This window comes from Galeopterus variegatus, unplaced genomic scaffold, assembly GCF_000696425.1.
Source record: "Galeopterus variegatus unplaced genomic scaffold, G_variegatus-3.0.2 Scaffold4082, whole genome shotgun sequence".
NCBI classification, from domain to species: domain Eukaryota; kingdom Metazoa; phylum Chordata; class Mammalia; order Dermoptera; family Cynocephalidae; genus Galeopterus; species Galeopterus variegatus.
Window position 1 is genome coordinate 85,564 of NW_007730193.1, and position 19,045 is coordinate 104,608.

General features: G+C 58.9%; 1 protein-coding gene across 1 annotated transcript in view; it reads left to right on the forward strand.

Annotated features, from left to right (window-relative positions):
• The window catches only part of CACNA1I (calcium channel, voltage-dependent, T type, alpha 1I subunit), a 108,893-nt gene that overhangs the window by 80,683 nt on the left and 9,165 nt on the right, over positions 1–19,045 (forward strand). Inside the window, exons 23-36 of the mRNA XM_008586693.1 lie at positions 1,126–1,215; positions 2,576–2,768; positions 3,342–3,493; positions 4,730–4,839; positions 5,480–5,613; positions 6,554–6,624; positions 10,501–10,579; positions 11,158–11,279; positions 12,199–12,534; positions 12,787–12,933; positions 13,810–13,932; positions 15,588–15,750; positions 17,330–17,511; positions 18,787–19,039. Coding sequence (XP_008584915.1) covers positions 1,126–1,215; positions 2,576–2,768; positions 3,342–3,493; positions 4,730–4,839; positions 5,480–5,613; positions 6,554–6,624; positions 10,501–10,579; positions 11,158–11,279; positions 12,199–12,534; positions 12,787–12,933; positions 13,810–13,932; positions 15,588–15,750; positions 17,330–17,511; positions 18,787–19,039 — 2,155 coding nt within the window. The remainder of the gene's footprint in view (positions 1–1,125; positions 1,216–2,575; positions 2,769–3,341; positions 3,494–4,729; positions 4,840–5,479; positions 5,614–6,553; positions 6,625–10,500; positions 10,580–11,157; positions 11,280–12,198; positions 12,535–12,786; positions 12,934–13,809; positions 13,933–15,587; positions 15,751–17,329; positions 17,512–18,786; positions 19,040–19,045) is intronic.

Below are 19,045 nucleotides of genomic sequence, written 5' to 3' on the forward strand. Positions count from 1 at the left end.
CAGTGATGGTAGGTTCTTGGAATGTAGAGGCCTCTAGGCCTCTCTGGCAGGGAGGGCTTCCTCTATGTCCCCTGCCCTGCCCCTGGGTCTGAGCCCTTTCTGGCTAGCCCTCAACACCATTCCTACCTGAAAGAAAGGAAACAGGAAGGGATCGTGTCCTGGATGGGTGGGAAGGAAAGCCAGTGCAGGGCAAGGGACTCATCCACTTCCAGGCCCAGGGTGGTCAGAGCACAAAGGGGGGGCATGACCACCTCTGCCTGGGGGAAGAGGCTTCTTGAGTATGGTCTGTGACCTCCAGGCAGTCTCTAGTGATATGGGAGAACCCACTATCAGTGCGCTCAGCTCTGCAGGGATGCCACAGGAGGCCACACCCAAGTTCAGTTCAGAAAACCTTTGCTGAGCGCCTGCTGTGTGCGAGGCTCTGGGCTGTGCTGGTCCTGGAGACCAGCCTGTGACCCTCCTGAAAGGACATGAGGATGCTGGCCTGCAGTCTGTGTAGGAGCCTCAACTGCTGTCTCCTGGGGACCACCTCCTTTTCAAAATTTCACAAAGTAGTGAGAGAAATTATTACCATTTTATAGATGAGGAAACAGGATCAGAGACATTGAGGAGATTGTCCCAAATCACGTAGCCAGTGAGTGGCAGAGCTATGACCCAGTGCTCCTGACTCCTCTCTCATGAGCTAGTTCCTGTTTTCAGGTGCTGGGGGCAAGCTTGTCTTTACCCCTGGGGTGACAATGGCAGGGCCCCTTCCAGTTTAAAGCCTCAGCTGGCCCTCCCAGCACCCTGGCACACAGGCACGTATGAGCTGCACTCTGTGGGTGAAGGACAAGGTCTCATGAATTTTCCTGCTCAAGACCACACAGCAGTTAATTTCAGAGCTGAGACTGGAACCCAGGACTCTGGGTCCAGTGCTCTTTTTCCTGCCAGAACAACTACAGAGTACCTGGCAGGCACATAGTAGGTCCTAAGAAAAGGTTTTTTAGTTGTGGGCACAGTTCTGCCACACAGGGAAGGCCTCTTTGTCCCTCCGCCTCCTGGAGGCAGAAGAATGGAGAGCTGAGAAGGGGCCAGATGCAGCCAGAGCTGCCCGCACCCCTCACCCCTGTACTCTCCCCTCCCCAGGCTCTGATGTCCCTCTTTGTCCTGGCCTCCAAGGATGGCTGGGTGAACATCATGTACAACGGACTGGATGCTGTTGCCGTGGACCAGCAGGTGGGCGCGGCTGGGGCCGGCCCGGCCCTGGCAAGGGGAGGGACATGGGGGCTTAGGGGCTGAAACTGGTACCAGTTCCAGTGTCCCATGGCCCAGTGTCTCCCCACTGTCAGCTACAGCCTGCCCCTCACACCCGGCCCGAATCTTCACCATTAGGGCCGCTGCTCGGGTAGCGTAAATCATTGTTCCATTTGTATCCACAAATTTCCCTTAAGGGAGGAATCCAAACCGGCTCCTGCTTGGAGGTTGCACAGAGCCTGGCAGGTGGAGAACTAAGTGCAGGAGGACAGGGGCCGGGCCAGCTGGCAGAGGGGCAGCAGGTGCAGACCTGAGACGAGAGAGTGGTGTGTTCAGGGAGTAGAAAGTGAGAGGAGAGTGGCAGGAGGCAGGTGGAGGAGGCACATGGGGCTGGATGGTCTGCAAGACCCCATGTGTGCCACGGCAAGGGGCAGGAGCCAGCGAAGGGGTTCTAGCAAGAGAGCGGCGCCCCCTGCTGTCAGGTTTGCTTGTGGGCTCCCATGGGCTGCTGGGCGGGGATGGATTTGGGGAGGGGGGAGGGGGCCTGGGAGAAGGTTGTCAGGGAGGAGGCTAAGCTAAGAAGAGGCCTGGGCTTTGACTCCCAAGACCCCTCTGGGATCAGGGGTCCCCTCTAGGGCTAGACAGGGACTTTAGGCAAAACACTCGGCTGACCAGAGTTTCCTGTGTCCAGACGGAGGGATCGGGAGAAGGGGCAGGGAGGTTCTGTCAGTCAGGACAGGGCCCACTTGGGACGAGTCAGGGTTGTGGCTAACCCCCAGGTCTGTAAGTGACCTCTGGCTTTTGGCCTCAGTGGATCCACCTGGTAAGATTCTGGAGCTGGAGGTGGGGGATGGGGTGCAGGGGGAATGAGGACCCTTGGGGCATCTTTCTCCATTTCCTTGTCTGTTCTGACCCCCACCCCCACCAGTGCACATGTGAGCACACACAGACTCTGCCAGGGCTGTGCTCTCCCCTCTGTTGGCGGCCTTGCTTTCTGCCTTGTTTCTGGATGGATGAATACATGGGTGGGTGGGTGTGTGGGAGGGTGGATGGGTGGGCGCGTGGGGAGGGTGGATGGGTGGGTGTGTGGGAGGGTGGGTGGATGCATGCATGCATGTGTGAGTGAACGGATAGGTGAATGAGAGGAGAAAGACAAGTGTCCAAGAGGCAGCAGCTGGAGCAGGGTGGGCACTTCCTACCTGCTGCCTCGTTGAAACCCCCCGGCCGCGCTGGAGGCAGGCCGTCAGGACCCCCATCCCACTGAGGCTGTGCGAGGTGGGGTGCCTGCCCACGCCCTGCGGTGCCCAGCCAGCCTCCCCAGCCCCACCTGGCTCCCCTGCAGCCCGTGACCAACCACAACCCCTGGATGCTGCTGTACTTCATCTCCTTCCTGCTCATCGTCAGCTTCTTCGTGCTCAACATGTTTGTGGGTGTCGTCGTGGAGAACTTCCACAAGTGCCGCCAGCACCAGGAGGCCGAAGAGGCGCGGCGGCGCGAGGAGAAGCGGCTGCGGCGCCTGGAGAAGAAGCGCCGGAGTGAGTGGGCGACCGTGGCGCATGCACCTCCGCGGCTCTAGGCCCCCTCAGCTGCGGCTGCTGGTCCTGCAGTGCCTGGGCCCGACCCCGGCCTCCTGGGCCCGGGGACAAAGGATACAGTCCCTGTGCCCGTGTCCCAGCCCCTTCTCCCAGCGTCTGCCTGTCCAGGTGACCTGATCAGTGTCCATGCGGAGTCCAGTGGTTACCAACCTGAGTGAGGCGCAGGTGGCTGAGTCCAGGCAGAGGGCAAAGGCGGAGGCTGGACGCCTGGCCCTGGCTGTGGAACCCGTTCTCTCCTCAGCAGAGCTGGAGCCCCTGCCATGGGCATGTTTGGGCTAGATGGGGAGAATTGGTGTCCCACCTCTTTGCCTCCCTGACCCATGTCTTGCCATTTCCCACATGGCGCCCTGGCTGGGTGGAGGAGACCTGACCCTGATTCCAGGGGCTTGGGTGGACCGACATCTTTCCTCCTCGCTTCCTTCCTCCCCTCCACCTCTCCCTCCTTTGTGCTCTGTTCCCTTCCACTTGGCCAAACCCTCTGTGGTCTGTGTCACTCCCTCTGCCCCCCTGCAGAGGCCCAGCGGTTGCCCTACTATGCCACCTACTGTCCCACCCGGCTGCTCATCCACTCCATGTGCACCAGCCACTACCTGGACATCTTCATCACTTTCATCATCTGCCTCAATGTGGTCACCATGTCCCTGGAGCACTACAATCAGCCCACGGTGAGCCCCAGGCCCTCCTCCCAGCCTGAGGTCACATGGCCAGGGAGGGGCCTCAGGAGGATCCCACCCCAGGGACGGGGGTGGGGGTGGTTAGCTGACAGCAGGATCTGAGCAGCTCCTCTATGCTGGGCTCTATGCTGGACACTGCAGAGGGAGGAGGCTCAGGTCAGCCCTTAGGAAGCTCAGGGCCTGGTAGGACAGATGTGTGAAAGAGAAAGGTCGGAGGGAAAGGTTATTTATTCCTGGTGGGTAGGGGAGGTGACATTTGGGACCAGCCTGGAACAATGACTATGGCATGTAAAATATCAACTCTTTCAAGGCATGCTACATATATGAACTCTTTAATCTTCACAGTGACCCTAATGTAGGGAGGAGTGGGGCTTGTCCATATTTTGTAGATGAAGAAACTGAGGCTCAGAGAGTTAAATAGGATGCCAAAATTACTGAGCTGTAGGTAGTGGAGCCAGGACTGGAACTTAGATTTGCAGTCAAAGCCTACGATATAGACTCCACTACTACCTGGGCATATGGAGACTGGAGGTAGAGCATTCCAGGTGGCAGGACCATTGTAGGGGGTGGAAGAGAGTGACCTGTTCCCAGCTAGTTGCAGACAGGGTGCATGAGGGTCAAGTGCATTCTAAAAGCCTTGATGGAGTTGGAGGGAGCAGAGCCTCCAGGTAAGGAATTAGTGTCTTACTTCAAATGATAGGAGAGGAATATTAGGACTGCAGGGAAAGGGAAGGCAACCACTGGCGGAATGGAACAGTAATTATAGAACTTCCAAGTTAATGGGAAGAAATGGAATAATAGCTCACATTTACCAAGTATTTATTCTGTGCCCAGCACTGAACTAATAGCTCATTTAATTTTCACAGCAACTTTCTCAGGTCAAGTGACTTGCCCAAGGTCACACAGTGACTAAGGAGTAAATGCTAAGCCAGGACTCAAATCTAGGCAGTCAGGTTCAGGAGCTCTTTATCAATATCCCATACTGCCTTTGGAGTGGAGCAACTAGACCATACCAACAGAAATAAAGAAAAGGAAAAAGAGGGAAAAACATTATAGAATAAATAATACACATTAAGTAAGATGGAAGGAGTAAAAGCTGGTATATAAATCGTTGCACTAAATATAAATGGCCTAAACTCTGTCCTTAAAAGGCAGAGACTTTCTGACTGGAGGAATGTTGGGTCTCAGGTCATGGGGCCTGGATCATGCTTCTCTTTGCCCCCATAGTCCCTGGAGACAGCCCTCAAGTACTGCAACTATATGTTCACCACTGTCTTTGTGCTGGAGGCTGTGCTAAAGCTGGTGGCATTTGGTCTGAGGCGCTTCTTCAAGGATCGGTGAGCAGCTGGGCTGGGCTAGGGCAGCATAGGGTGGGCTGCAGGATGGGGAAGCAGTCCTGACCCTGGCAGAAGCCTGGAGAACCCTGAGGAGGGGAACCAGTAAGCATGTGGGCACTGATAGCCAGAGTCCCCAGGTGCTGCCTATAGCCCCAAATAGGAAGTGATTATGGTCTCATCTGATGGGTTCAGGGCATTCTATAGGCCCTTCTTGGCTCATCTGTGGTGCGTCCCTCATACCTCATAGGAAGAGTAGGGTCTGCCTCATGCTAATCTTCCTTTTTCAGAGAGAACAAGTGAGACTCAGAGAGGTTAATGGACTAGCCCAAAGCCACACAGAGGGGAACAGGCAGCTGGAGATTTAGACCTAGAAGTCAGAGCCCATGCCTCTTCCTCTGCAGGAGGCCAGAGATGTTTATTGAGACTGGACATCCCTTGTTCAGGGGAGTGACGGCCCTAGGAGGGAGAGTGGGAGCTGGACCCTGTGGCATTTGGAGGGGCTAGTAGGGAGGGTGGCCACATAGCCTACTGGGTTACAACAGGAGGGTGAAGAACTGGGAGGCTACCCCAACTAAGGTGTGCTGAACCAGAGGGCCCCTCTCTGGTCCTCACTCCTGCCCTCCTCTGCCCGGCCGAGCAGGTGGAACCAGCTAGACCTGGCCATTGTGCTGTTGTCGGTCATGGGCATCACACTGGAAGAGATCGAGATCAATGCGGCACTGCCCATCAACCCCACCATCATCCGCATCATGCGGGTTCTGCGCATTGCCCGGGGTGAGGGGCAAGGGGTGGGACAGGGAACGGGGACAGGCAGGGGCAGGATGACACTCCCCATTGCCTGGGGAGAGCACATAGGAGTGGAGTGGGGAGAAATACGGGAAAGGGTGTGTGGGCGTGACAGTCCCCCTGCTGAGCAGGAGGCACACATGCCTGACATGCACGCATTCGCCCCTGTGTGCATGGCCTCCCCCAGCACACTCACCTACCCGCACAGACAGCTCTGCACAGCACACCCGTGCACATGCTCTGCTTCCTTAGAACACCATGACCCGTGTGGTCCAGTCTCAGATTGCGAAGAAAGGAACCCAGTCCAGCGGGGAAGATATTGTGAAATAACTCCAGTTCCTGGCTGGCATTTCTCAAAGACTGTGACTGGGACACACAGTCCTCAGCACTTTTTAAAACCCCCCTTCTTCTCCCAGAAGCCTCCCTGTCACCCCGAGGTTGTTCCTAAACTTCCCAAAACCTCCTGCCGCAGCGCTAGCCTGGGTGCCTCTTGCTCTTCTGCCTGCCTCCCGCCATTGCCTCCAGAGCCTGAGCTGGGGAGGGGTGTGCAGAGACTCAGCGAGCTCCGCCAGAGTCCTCGTTAGCTGGAGGGGAACGACGTGGACACTCACGTCGGTCGTTTTTAACTCGGCACGGTTGATGATGCGTGCATCCACAGCTTCTCTATCCCCCTGTTCCCCTGTGTATGCCCCGTTGCTTGGACATTTTTACACCAACATCCACACCAGGTGTCCGCATGTTTCTATGACACCCCACTCACCCTGTAGCTGCACGCACATTCTCATAGCGTGGCATCCGAGAGCCAGACTCTGCTGGCACGCTCCTCCACATTCTCACTCTTCTGTATTTACACATGAGCACACACGTGTGCAAACACACGCCCCCACCAGGCTGGGGCTGAGCGGGCAGGGCTGGGTCTCGCCCACAGTGCTGAAGCTGTTGAAGATGGCCACGGGAATGCGGGCTCTGCTGGACACGGTGGTGCAAGCTTTGCCCCAGGTAAGAGTGGCTCCCAGGTAAGGGCAGCCCCGCCTAAGTGTCATCAGCACCAGGCTGGGCTCTGGGGGTCAAAGGCCCCCATTTTCCTTCTAACCAAACCTGCGCAGAGCCAGGACAGAATTCCCTCTCTGGGGAAGCAGTTTGAGCCAGGGGCTGTGGGAGGTTGAAAGGGCCCCTCCTGCCTCTTTCTTCCTGGCTTCACCAACGGGCTGCCAATGCCTGCTCTGCCTCTTGCCCTGTGTGGGCACTGTGGACCCACATAACGCCCTTGGGAGCCCCCAGGCTGGTGGGGTAGACAGATGCCTCGGGCCATGTGGGGAGGGGCCTACAGTGTGCGCCAGGGAGAGAGGCGGGTGTGGGACAGTCTCTGGGGAAATCAGGGAAGGCGGCACAGCGAGGAGGACCTTGAGCTTGATCTTCAAGGGTGGCTTGGCAGAAGGAGGTGGTGGTGTGGAGGGAGAGGTCCTGATGTGGCATTCCAGGAGCGGGCAGCATGAGACCCTGACCTGGGTGGAAACCCTGAGAGGTGAGGGAGCCCCTCTTCTCCTGCCCCTTGGTCAGTGGAAGATGAGATAGGGTCAGGGCCACAGACGGTCCGCTGTTTGTCCTGCTGGGAATTCCGCAGGCCCAGCTCCTCCCTCCCCCACTGTCCTGACTGCTTGAGGCTCCCCTTCTCCCTCCCCTCAGGTGGCCTCTGCTCTGAGATGAGCCTCACACACGTTCACTTATTCATTGAGTCATCTAGTCTTAAGGAACTTGACGCATCTTAAAAGACAAGGCACAGACACAGTGCACTAAAAATGAGGTAAAAGATGCCCGGCCCCGGGAAGATGGTCACAAAGCTGATTCTCTCAGAGACCTAGGCTGAGGATGCCAGTGAGTTCTGTTCTTGAGTTTGGTGTAAGCCTCCCAGCAGCTCAGTTGTCACATGGGAGATGGGGATGACGCTGGGCTGTGGGATATGCAGAAGTGGGTTGGAGCCCAGATTTGAGCCACCCTGCCTGGGATCATAGTGTGGGCCCTGGGCCTGTTAACTACTCGTGCCTCGGTTTCCTCGCCTGTGAAGTAGGGGTGATGACAGTGCTTCTCGCAAAGGCGGCCGTGAGGTTCCAAGTGGTTAACGCTTATAAAGCACTTCACAGGACCTGGTTCATGAAGTACCCTATAAGGGTCAGCCAAGGGTGGGGATGGGGGCGTGATGGTGGCAGGTGTGTGCCCAGCCTCCCTGGCCACCTTGCCCGTCCCCCTTCCCCCTGCTCTGACCCCAGGAATCCTGTCTTGACTCCCTAGGCCACCACTGAGGGGGCACAGGGCACAAGTGGGAGACACATGACAGCAACGACGATTGCATCAGCACTGTGAGAGGAGCACGTGCCACGTACCAAGGGCGGGGGGACATCTCAACATCTATTGGCTGACGCCCGTGCTGTCATATGAACATTGGACATTTCCTCAGTTCTGTGTAAAGTGCTATAGAAATGAAACGTCTGCCTGTTCAGACCGTGCTCTGCTGCATGCACAGGAGGAGGCATCGGGAAAGGCTTCTCAGAGGAGGTGACCCATGAACTGGGCTTAGAGGGTTGGGGAGGAGGCATTTACCAGGCAAAGGCAGAGAGTCTTTCCTGCAGAGGGAACAGAATATGCAAAGGCATCATAGGGTCCATTTTCTTTTCTTTTCTTTTTTTTTTCCTTTTTGTCTTTTTTCGTGACCGGCAACGGGATCACAACCCTCGGTGTCGCGCCCGCACCGCGCTCAACCAGTGAGCAGACCGGTCTCTATATGGGATCCGAACCCTCGGCGGAAGCGCCGCCGCGCTCCCAAGCACCACACTCTACCGAGTGTGCCACTGGGCTGGCCCAAAGCACGAACACATTTTTTTTTTTTTTTTTTTTGAGACTGGCCGCACTGCGCTCAGCCAGTGAGCGCACCGGCCATCCTATATAGGATCCGAACCCGCGGAGGGAGCGCTGCTGCGCTCTCAGCGCTGCACTCTCCCGAGTGCGCCATGGGCTCGGCCCGGGTCTGTTTTCCATGTGGCTGGAATCCAGGTTGGAAGATCAGGTTGGGAGGAGGTCCTCGGGGCCAGGTCACGGCAGGCCTTCAGTGCCAGGACAGCAAACTTAGGCTTTACACTGTAGGCAATGCATGCCACAGGAGGGTTCTGGACAGGGGAATCCTCAACAGAGCTGCCTTATAGAAGGTTGCTCTGGTGACTGGGAAGAGAATGGGTTGGAGGGAGAGGTTGGAGGGAGAGGCTGGAGGCAGAGAAGTGGGTAAGGAGCTGCTGCAGCAATCCAGGCTCTGAGATGCTGAGGGCAGAGGGTGGGATAGGAAAGGCAAAGGCGACCCTGGGTAAGAAGCTGCCAGCTCCAGCCTGGGGGCCTCAGACCTCGGCCACGCCGCATCCTTCGGCTGTCAAGCCCTCACACTTTGCCTCATAGGCGCTCAATAAATGCTTGTTTCATTAATGAATGGAACGTCATTTAATTAGTCAGACGCTATCAGTGCAGAACAGCTTGGAGGGAAACCCTCCTCTGGAGCAGAGATGCCAAGGGTCTGTGATTAACGGGGTTTACTTTTCTGCAATTAATGTGAATGTCTTACACTTCCATTCATGCAGGCCTTTTGAGGGTTCTAGGAGATATTTCATTTCTAGGGCAAGAATGTGCTTGAGCCTTATGTTCCCCATAGCATGAGTTAAAGGATAGATCTGAACTAGGTTTGGAATCTGGGGTGTTGTTTCCCTCAGGGGCTGTGGGATGGGGGTGGCTGGATTTGCAGGAGGCCTCTGGGGCCCACAGGCCTGCATGATTCCTGTGTTCACGCCTCTCTGTGGCCAGATGCTGTGCTGGCCTGAACAGGCAAATGCAACTTCATCCAGCTGTCTCTGCTCTTGAGGACTTCCCAGACCAGCAGAGGACAGTGACAGTAGCACACTGGTTACACTTGCACTGTCAGATTGCATTCCAGTTTGCCTGGAGGAGTCCAGGCAGGCTTCATGGAAGAGGTGGCATTAGTGCTGAGACTTCCTTCCTTCGTCCTTCCCTCCCTCTCCTCATTCATCCAAGGAACCTTACTAACTGTGCAGAGTGTATAGAATAGAGATCATGTGCACGGACCCTCTCTGGGGCCAGCCTGCTGGGTTTAAATCCCTGTCCTACCACTGACTGGCTGTGTGACTCTGAGCAAGTGACTCCACCTCTGTCTGTCTGTCTTCATCCGAGGAATGGGGATAAAAGATAGGTTATCGTGGGAGTAAGTGAGCTGATGAATGTGAAGCACTTGAAACAGGGCAGCTCGCGGTCAAGGCTTCCCGAGCATATTATTATTATGATTCTGTGCCCTGTGCTGGACTCGGCCTGCCCTCCGGGAGGCCCTGTAGGGGTGGCAGACATGGACATAGCCCGGTGAGATGTTACAGCTGTCATGACCCCCGGGCTGTCCCTCTGTGCGGAGCCTGGGCCCCCACCTTTGCCCTCTCTAGGCCTGGACCCCCAACCTCCATCCTCCCCAGGGCAGGACCTCCCCACCTCCACCCTTGTCTTGCCTGGACCCCCAAACTCCACCTTCCCCAGGCCTAGACCACCATCTGCACCCTCACCAGGTCTGGAGGACCCCCACCTCTCCCCTACCAAGGCCTGGACCCCCCCATCTCCACCCTTCTCAGGCCTGGACCCCCCCACCCCCACCCTTCTCAGGCCTGGACCCTCCACCCCCACCCTTCTCAGGCCTGGATCCCCCACCTCCACCCTTCTTAGGCCTGGGGGTCCCCACCTCCGCCCTCGCCAGGCCTGGGGGTCCCCACTCTACCCTTCTCAGGCATGGGGGTCCCTACTCCGCCCCCCCCAGCCCAGCCCCACCTGCTGTCCCCACAGGTGGGCAACCTGGGCCTCCTCTTCATGCTGCTCTTCTTCATCTACGCTGCCCTGGGAGTGGAGCTCTTCGGGAAGCTGGGTGAGTGACTGACTAGCTGGCCTGGGTCAGGGTGGAGCAGGGCTGGAGGGCCTTGGCCTCAGGGTCTCTGTATTGGGAGGATGCCCCCACAGCAGGACGGTGAGTGGCAGCCCTCAGCCACCCACACCCCCTTTTTGGAGTGGGTAGGAGCTTGTGAGAGATGGTAGCCTGGTCCACATGTACACACCAGGCCCATGTGGTAGACCCCCAACTTGGAGCCCCCCAGCTGTCTGGTCTCCTGGGAACCTGCCCTGCCCTGCCCCTGTGCAAGTGTGCGTCCTGAGCCAGTGCCTCCCCTGCAAGCAGTGAGCCCCGGGGTGGGGCAGAGGCCAGCAGAGCCCACACCGAGCTCAGCCCTGCACGGGGTTGGGGGGTTCCCTGAGGGGTGGGCCCTTGCCTTCCTCATCCTCTCTCAGGAACCAATTCTTGGGTGCCAGCTTGTGTGACACCTCCCTGAGCCTCAGTTTCTCCACCTGCAGGTGGGGTGCAGCTCGCATGCACCTCTGAGGGTTGTGGTGGGGTTCTGAGATGAGGCTGGGGTGCCAGTGGCGCCGGGCTGACCTCCTCTCCCCTCTCAGTCTGCAACGATGAGAACCCGTGCGAGGGCATGAGCCGGCACGCCACCTTTGAGAACTTCGGCATGGCCTTCCTCACGCTCTTCCAGGTCTCCACTGGCGACAACTGGAACGGGATCATGAAGGTGCTGGTGGGTGGGCCAGGGAGGGAGATGTCAGGGGGGCTCCTGGTGCCCTCTGCCTGCCCAGAGCCGCGGTGCACATGGCAGGGGGTGTGGGGCACAGAGTGGCAGAGGGACCTGCCTGGGACCCCAGCACAGTGAGGCAGAACTGAGGCCAGAAATGCTTGATCCCCCAGTGCTGCCCCGGGGCCAGTGGCCATATTCTAGGGGAAATAGCTCCACCCAGGCCAGGCCCTCAGGCGTTGGCTGCTCTGACAGTCACCCAGCAGAGGCTTCCTGGCTCCAGCCCACAGCCCATCCTGTGCGGGCCAGGGAGGGCTCACGATGACAGAAATGAGGCCTCTGCCTCCAGGTCCTTGGGGTGGATATGCAGCAGTACAGCCTGTCCCACTGTCCCCCAAGAATGGCTCCAACAACAGGGCCGTGGCGCAGGAGCAGGGAGGTGGAGAGGCAGGCCGCTCAGCCCTGTCGGGTTGGGGGTTGAGCTGGCACAAGAACCAGACAGCAAGGACAGGCAGGGCTGTGGCCCAGAGAGCTCGGCCGTGAAGGCACCGCGCTCCTGTCCAGCCCCGTGCAGGGACCGAGGGCCACCCTCTGAAGGACGCCTCGATGCTCCTGCCCAGGCCCGGCTGCTGCACTGGGGGTGAAGCGGGCCAGAGGGTTGGAGGAGAGGCGCCTGGGCCACTGGGGCCTGGCTGACCCTGAGGCAGGCAGATGGCGTCACAGGCCAGAGAGGGGCCCGGGGCCATCTGGGACCGTCGTGGGGTTTGAATCTTGGCTCTGCTGCCTCCGTGTGTGCAGCTCTGGGCCCGACTCACCTGCCCGGCAGCTCTGTCGCCTCCTCTGTAACATGGATGTGAGGTGGCGGGGAGGCCCATGGCGGGTGGCCTGGGTCCTCACGGCCCCCTTCCCCGCGGCACAGGACACGCTGCGGGACTGCACGCATGACGAGCGCAGCTGCCTGAGCAGCCTGCAGTTCGTGTCCCCGCTGTACTTCGTCAGCTTCGTGCTCACGGCCCAGTTTGTGCTCATCAACGTGGTGGTGGCAGTGCTCATGAAACACCTGGATGACAGCAACAAGGAGGCGCAGGAGGATGCCGAGATGGATGCCGAGATCGAGCTTGAGATGGCCCACGGCCTGGGCCCCGGCCCGCGGCTGCCCACCAGCTCCCCAGGGGCCCCTGGCCGATCACCAGGAGGGGCGGGCGGCGGGGGCGATGATGGCCGCTTGTGCCGGCGCTGCTACTCTCCAGCCCAGGTGGGCAGGGGCCGCAAGGACGCAAGGGTCGCCAGAGGGTGGGTGCCATAGGGCTGCAGGGGCGGCTGGGCCAGGGAGGCCTCGGACAGAGACCGCACTGCTCAGCTCCACAGAAGGGGTGACTCTGTGACGAGGGGTTGGTCCCAGGCCATGAGCACAGAGAACTGGGAGAGCAGCTGTGCCCCGCCCGCCCACAGTCCCGGGACCCGGACGATAATCCCACCTGTCCCCACCCCGTCCCCGTCCGCCTAGGAGAACCTGTGGCTGGACAGCGTCTCTTTAATCATCAAGGACTCCTTGGAGGGGGAGCTGACCATCATTGACAACCTGTCTGGCTCCATCTTCCACCACTACTCCTCGCCTGCTAGCTGTGACAAGTGTCACCACGACAAGCAAGAGGTAATGATATCCTGGGAGGGGCCTCGCCCTTTGTGGTGGGGGTGGCAGGAAGACTGGTGGAGGGCTGGCCCAAGAGAAGGGCCCTGACTCCGGGCCACAGTGACTGGGCTGCACCAACTTGGTGACCTGCTGTCCCCTGTGGCCATGGGCAGACCATCTCCCTGAGCCTGAGCCTGCTCATGTCTGCAAGATACAGGCCTGTGGTGTGGCCGCAGAGAGTGTGAGCCCCGGCACTGGGCCTGACACAGTAGGAGCTCAGAAACGGCTCAGGGGGAGCTTCCCAGGCTGTGCCCATGTGTCTGTCTCAGTGCAGGCCAGGTGGCCCTCTCCCCTCTCCCCAGCAGTGTGGGTTCCTGAGTTTGCCCCAAGGGTGTTCCAGCCTCCACAGAGGGTCCCAGCCTCAGGTGGCTGTCAGGTCAGATCCTGAGGAGCCCTCAGCAGGAGCCGAAGGTCTGAGCAGCCCCACCCCCTCACCCCGCAGTTTCCCTTCCCTATGACACCTGTGTAGGTGTCCACGCAGGGCCATAGAGGAGTCATACCCAGCCATGCCTCGACGGGCACTTGGTCTAGGGGCAAGCAGACAGCTGTGGAGTTCATACTCCACAACAGCGCTGTGTTCTGCCCTCTGGCGCAGATAGCAAGTGGGCCTCCCAGGCCTGGCTTCCGTCAGAGATGGGCACTATGTCATCACCATGTGTCACCCAGGCTGGGTCCCCACACAGGGTGGGCACATCGTCTATGCCCAGCAGGTCTCTGGACCTCGCTGACCACTGCCCTGCATCTTTTGGAAGATTAGGCCTGGGCTGAGTGCTCCAGGGCCCATGCCTGCCCCATCCCGGCCCCAGGGGTGACCAAGGTCACCACCTCTCCCTGCAGGTGCAGCTGGCTGAGACAGAGGCCTTCTCCCTGAACTCAGACAGGTCCTCATCCATCCTGCTGGGTGACGACCTGAGTCTCGAGGACCCCATAGCCTGCCCACCTGGCCCCAGAGATAGCAAGGTGAGCAGCCCCAGTGTGCTCCTGGACAGGTGGTGTGTCCTCGTGGCCTGGCCTCCACCTACCCAGCCAGGCCCCTGCTTCTTCCCAGGCTATCATTTAAGCAGCACCTACAGTGTGCTAGTCCCTCATCTCCTGTTGGTCAGATAAGGGCAGCAGAACTCAGAGAGGTGGAGAGATTTACCTGAAATTACACAGCAAAGAGCCCAGCCAGGGCTCCAGGCACAGCATCCAGTGGCCTCAGCTGCTGCTTGTTGCTTTGGGTATATTTTATCTATTCAGTGGGGGTCACCCCAGGCAGGCTAACCTCATGGGGGGCTGTGAGGCCGAAGAGAATGGGGGAGTCACAAAAGGCACAAGTACCTACTGTGTGCCAGATGCTGTATCTGCACAAGCTCAGTCTGTCTGCCCTGCAGCTCTGTGCATTAGGGATGAGTGGGACCTATTTCACATTCCAGGAAATGGGGGCTCTGAGAAGTGAGGTGAGTTGCCTACATCACACAGCCAGGATGACAGAGCAGGGAAGCCACCCCTGGGGATGGTCCCCAACCTCTGCCCCCCAGTGGTCAGTCTGAGGAGGCCTAGAGGACAGGAGAGGCCCCTGTGTTGATCCTGCAGACTTGGGCGGAGGGATGTCCCTGGGCTTAGGAACTCAAGGCCAGGGGTTCCTGCCCCAGCTGGGGGGGCGGTGGGTGGGGGATACAAGGGGCAGCTATGGATGAGGAGCAGAGGGAGAATCTGGCCTGAAGTGGTCCTGCTCAGAGAGAGCCTCTGTCCCTAGATCCCCGGCAGCCTGGGCTTGGCACCTCTGCCCCCAGGGCTGTCCTGCATCAGCACAGGGAAGGCTGGAGTGGGGGATGAGCATGTATTCCCATCCCCTCCCTGGCCCCTTTATCCCCTACCTGAGTTAGCTCCTGCAGCTCCCTGTCACCCCTATACTGCTGTCCTACACAGGAAACCCAGGTGCACAGTTTCTGGGGCACTTTGGGCTTAGGCAGGGCTCAGTCTGGTTCATCAAGGCCATGTTCTGTGCTGGACTCAGAGAGCAAGTCATAGAGGGTCAGGGTGGTACAAGTCCGTTTGCCTTGGCTCTTGAGGAGCTCGCCTGGCAAGAGTCACCTTGGGCTGCAGGGCTGAGGAATTCCAGGGCCAGGTGCTCCACGTGCAAGATACTAATGTGGCAGCCAGGAAGGGGAGGTTACTCTCCTCAATACTCGATGTAGAAACTGAGGCCTGGCAGTGGGAAGGGACCCGCCCAAGGTCATGCTCACAGGAGGCACCTGTGGCTTCTCCACTTGTCTTCTGATGCCTTTGCCGACTGTGACTTGGCTTCAGTGCTGGGCGGGGTCTGTACCAGGCACTTGGTTACAGAGATAAGGAAGACCCTCCACTGTCCTCAAGGATCTCAGAGTCAAGGGGGGAGTGAATGGAGGAAACCGCTGACTGATCCAAGAGGGCTTCCTGGAGGTGGGGCTCTTTCACCTGGGTATGGGAAGATGGTGGTTGCTGGCCAGGTGGAGGAGGTGAGAGGAAGGGCATCCTAGGTGGTGAGGGCAGCCCAGGCAGGGCTGTGGATCAGGGGTGTGGAGGCAGCTGTGGTGGGCTCAGCCTCTGTCCCCCTCCACCATCTTGCCCCCTCTACGTCCCTTTCCCTGCAGGATGAGTCAGACCTGCTGGAGCCCATGCATGTGAGGGGCCTGGGGGAATGCTTCTTCCCCTTATCCAACGCTGTCTCATCGGGTCCAGAGAACTTCCTGTGCGAGATGGAGGCCATCCCATTCAACCCCGTCCAGTCGTGGCTGAAACATGAGAGCAGCCAAGGTGAGGGGTGGGAGCCCCGCCAGCTCCCCATGGCCCTGATCCCGGACATCTGCTTCACAGGGAGGTGGTTGAGTTTTTTCCCTTAGTATTTTTGCCCAGACTATTGTGTTCAGGCCAGAGAGAACCAGATGGATTTCTGACAATAAGAAATAGATTCTCAGGCTTGATATAACAATGATAAAAGATCCAGAGCCAAATAATAGAGATGAGATAATAATTGTAACAGAAACCTGGGCTAAGTGAAGCTTCATGCTGAGCTTCCTAGGAGCTGTGGTGAAAAGGGAAGCAGATTGGCACACACAGCTCACATTATCGAACAGAAGGAAAGCTGCCGGATTATTGAGATGTTTCTCTACAGCTGAATTTGAGGGGAGTTTATTCCACAGATCTTCACACAGGTGATGTTGAGCCACAGAAAGCCTCATGCCTTTAACAGCTTATTTGTAAAATGTCCTGACATTTATCCTCAGCCTCACCCGCAGTGTCCTGTGTGTGCTTTGAACCCATGGCTGGGCTATGGGCATGAGGGCAGGGGACTGAGTGGGCCCGTCCATCACTTGGGCTCACCTTTGCCTGCAGTTCTCTTGGAGGGTGACAGGAATCTGGTTTTATAGCACTGGCTGGGGTGGAGGGCAGAGAGATGAGGAGCCCAGCTCAAGAGGGACCCCCAAGGCCCTGAGCCCACCCCAAGTACTCTTCTGGGACTCTGCATTGAGGAGACTTTTCCTCTTGGCTGGACATGATGGCTGAGGTGACTTCCTGAACCAAAAGTCAGGGCGCAGGACCTGACCCAAGAGCCATTCTGATGGAATGAAATCTCATCCCCTTTAGTTAACCATTTATTTTTGTTTTCCTTCAATAAAAAGACAGTGTAGCACAGGAGTCCCACCGGGAGCATTCAGGCTGTCCAGCCATCTGGGGTACGTATTTACGTATTCTCAGATCCCTTTAGCCCATCCTCATCCTGCAAGGCGCTGAGGGGACCATGGGCAGAGGCTGCTGCTAGCCCTTCCCCCCAGCACACTCAGGCCCTCCTTAGCCCCTCCCCATCCCCCTCTCCCCCTGTCCTACCCCATCCACCGCAGCAGAGCAGCCCAGGCTGACCTGGCAGCATTCAGTGCTTGACCCAAGGCTGGGAAGCCCCACCCCTGCCGTCTGTCCTGCAGGGGCCCCCAGGCCTGGCCAGGTGACATGGAGTGTCAGGACCTGAGGGTAACTAAGCCTAGTGAGCACCTGCTGTGTACCTGGTACCTCTTCTTACACTTACCACCCTTTCTCCAACCCTCACGGTAGGCATCTTGTCCCCTTCTACCCAGGAAGATAACAAGGAGTTGGGACTTGAGCCAGGTCTGCTTGGCTCCAAAAACTGTGCCTTTGCCCAGTGCCTGTCCTCCCAGGAGTCGCACAGGCTGGTTCAGTATTTCTCTCTTGCTCTCACAACGAGGAAACTGAGACCCAGAGAGGGGGACTTGCCCATGGTCTCATGGCCAGTTAGGCAGCCCCCTACCCTCCAGCCGTGTGCTCAGTGCCCTTGCCCAGGGGCTCTCTCCCCCAGCTTCATCTCCTCCCTCCCCAGCAGCACCCCCGAGCCCCTCCAGCCCACTCTTGCCCATGCCAGCAGAGTTCTTCCACCCTGCTGTGTCCGCCAGCCAGAAAGGGCAGGAGAAGGGCGCCAGCACCGGGATCCTCCCCAAGATCGCCCTGCAGGGCTCCTGGGCATCCTTGCGGTCCCCAAGTGTCAACTGCACTCTCCTCCGGCAGGTATGGGCACCTCCAGGGCTCCAGAGAGCTGTCCTGCTGGGGGGCATCTGAGCCACCTCTGAAGTCCAAGGAGGGGGAGGGGATGGGCCTGACCAAAGGTGCAGGGGCTTGACAGTGTGGGGGGGGCTTGGGAAAGTTTGGGGGGTGATGCAGAGGGGGAGGTGGCACTAGAAGCTGATAAAATGGGCAGGGCCAGGCCCTGGGGCACCTGGGAGTAAAAGAGTGTGGGAAGGACCCAAATGGTGGGGGGCAGTCCTGAAAGAAGGTCTGTGGGTGCTAGCTTGAGGGGACAGGGAGGAGGAGGTATTGGGGAGGCTTTGCAGGGTGACAGGGGTGCTGGGGGTTGGATGTGGGGAGGGGCTTGATTAGTGGGAATGGAGAAGGAGGAGCAGGTCTGGGGGATGGGAAGTTTTGGCTGCAGAGTCCCCGGTACTGGATCAGCTGGGGCCACAGCCCCCACGCTACCTGGACACACGGAGTGCCCAGAGCCCAGAATGGAAAGGCCCTGCAGACCTGCAGTGCCTTTCTGTGGGTGGGCGACGGGGCTGCACGGTGCTCCTGGAATCATTCATTCATTCAGGGACCGTCTGTTGAGCCCCAGGTCAGGTGTGTGCCAGGCCGTGCGCTACACCAGACAACAGGACACAAACTCCCCGCTCTTGGGCTTAAAGTTTAGTGTTTAGAGTGTGTTGTGGGGTGTGGGAGAGAGATGATAAACCAAAATAAATGCCTAAAAGGTATAGTCTTCTTGATAGCAGTTCCTGCTAAGGAGGAGGTGGCACAGGGAGGGGCTGGGAGGTGCTGGCAGTTCTGGTGGAGGGCTGGAGGCCTTCCCGAGGGAGTGGGCACAGCCTGGGTAGAGGCTGTGGGAAGGGGCCGGAGGAGCCGCGCGGGCCAGGGTGATGGGAAGTGAGGCCAAGAGGTGCAGGTGGCTGGGCTTTTACTCAGGGAGCCCAGGAGCTTGTATGAAGGGCAGGGCCAGGGTCAGACTTGGGCTTGAGAAAGGTGATGCTGGCTGTCCCTGAGGACCAGGGCGAGGTGGGGCAGGGAGCCCAGTCGGAGGCCACTGTGGGAACTGCACGAGAGCCCCTCAGTGGCTCAGACACGGTGGAGGGAAGCTGTGGGGTCCCGGCTGTGTTCTGAAGGGAGCTCCTGAGGGATTGGAGGGCTGCGTGCACGTGCTGGGAGGGCTGCGTGCACGTGCTGGGAGGGCTGGCATCCCTGGTAGGGGCCGGGCGGACCCGACGGCCGCCATCCTCTCCTACCTCCCTGCAGGCCACTAGGAGTGACACGTCGCTGGACGCCAGCCCCAGCAGCTCTGTGGGCAGCCTACAGACCACCCTGGAGGACAGCATGACCCTGAGCGACAGTCCCCGGCGCGCCCTGGGGCCGCCCGTGCTCAAGCCGGGGTCCCGGGCTGGCCTGTCGCCCGCCGGCCGCCGGCGCCTCAGCCTGCGGGGCCGGGGCTTGTTCAGCCTGCGCGGGCTGCGGGCGCACCGGCGCAGCCACAGCAGCGGGGGCTCCACCAGCCCGG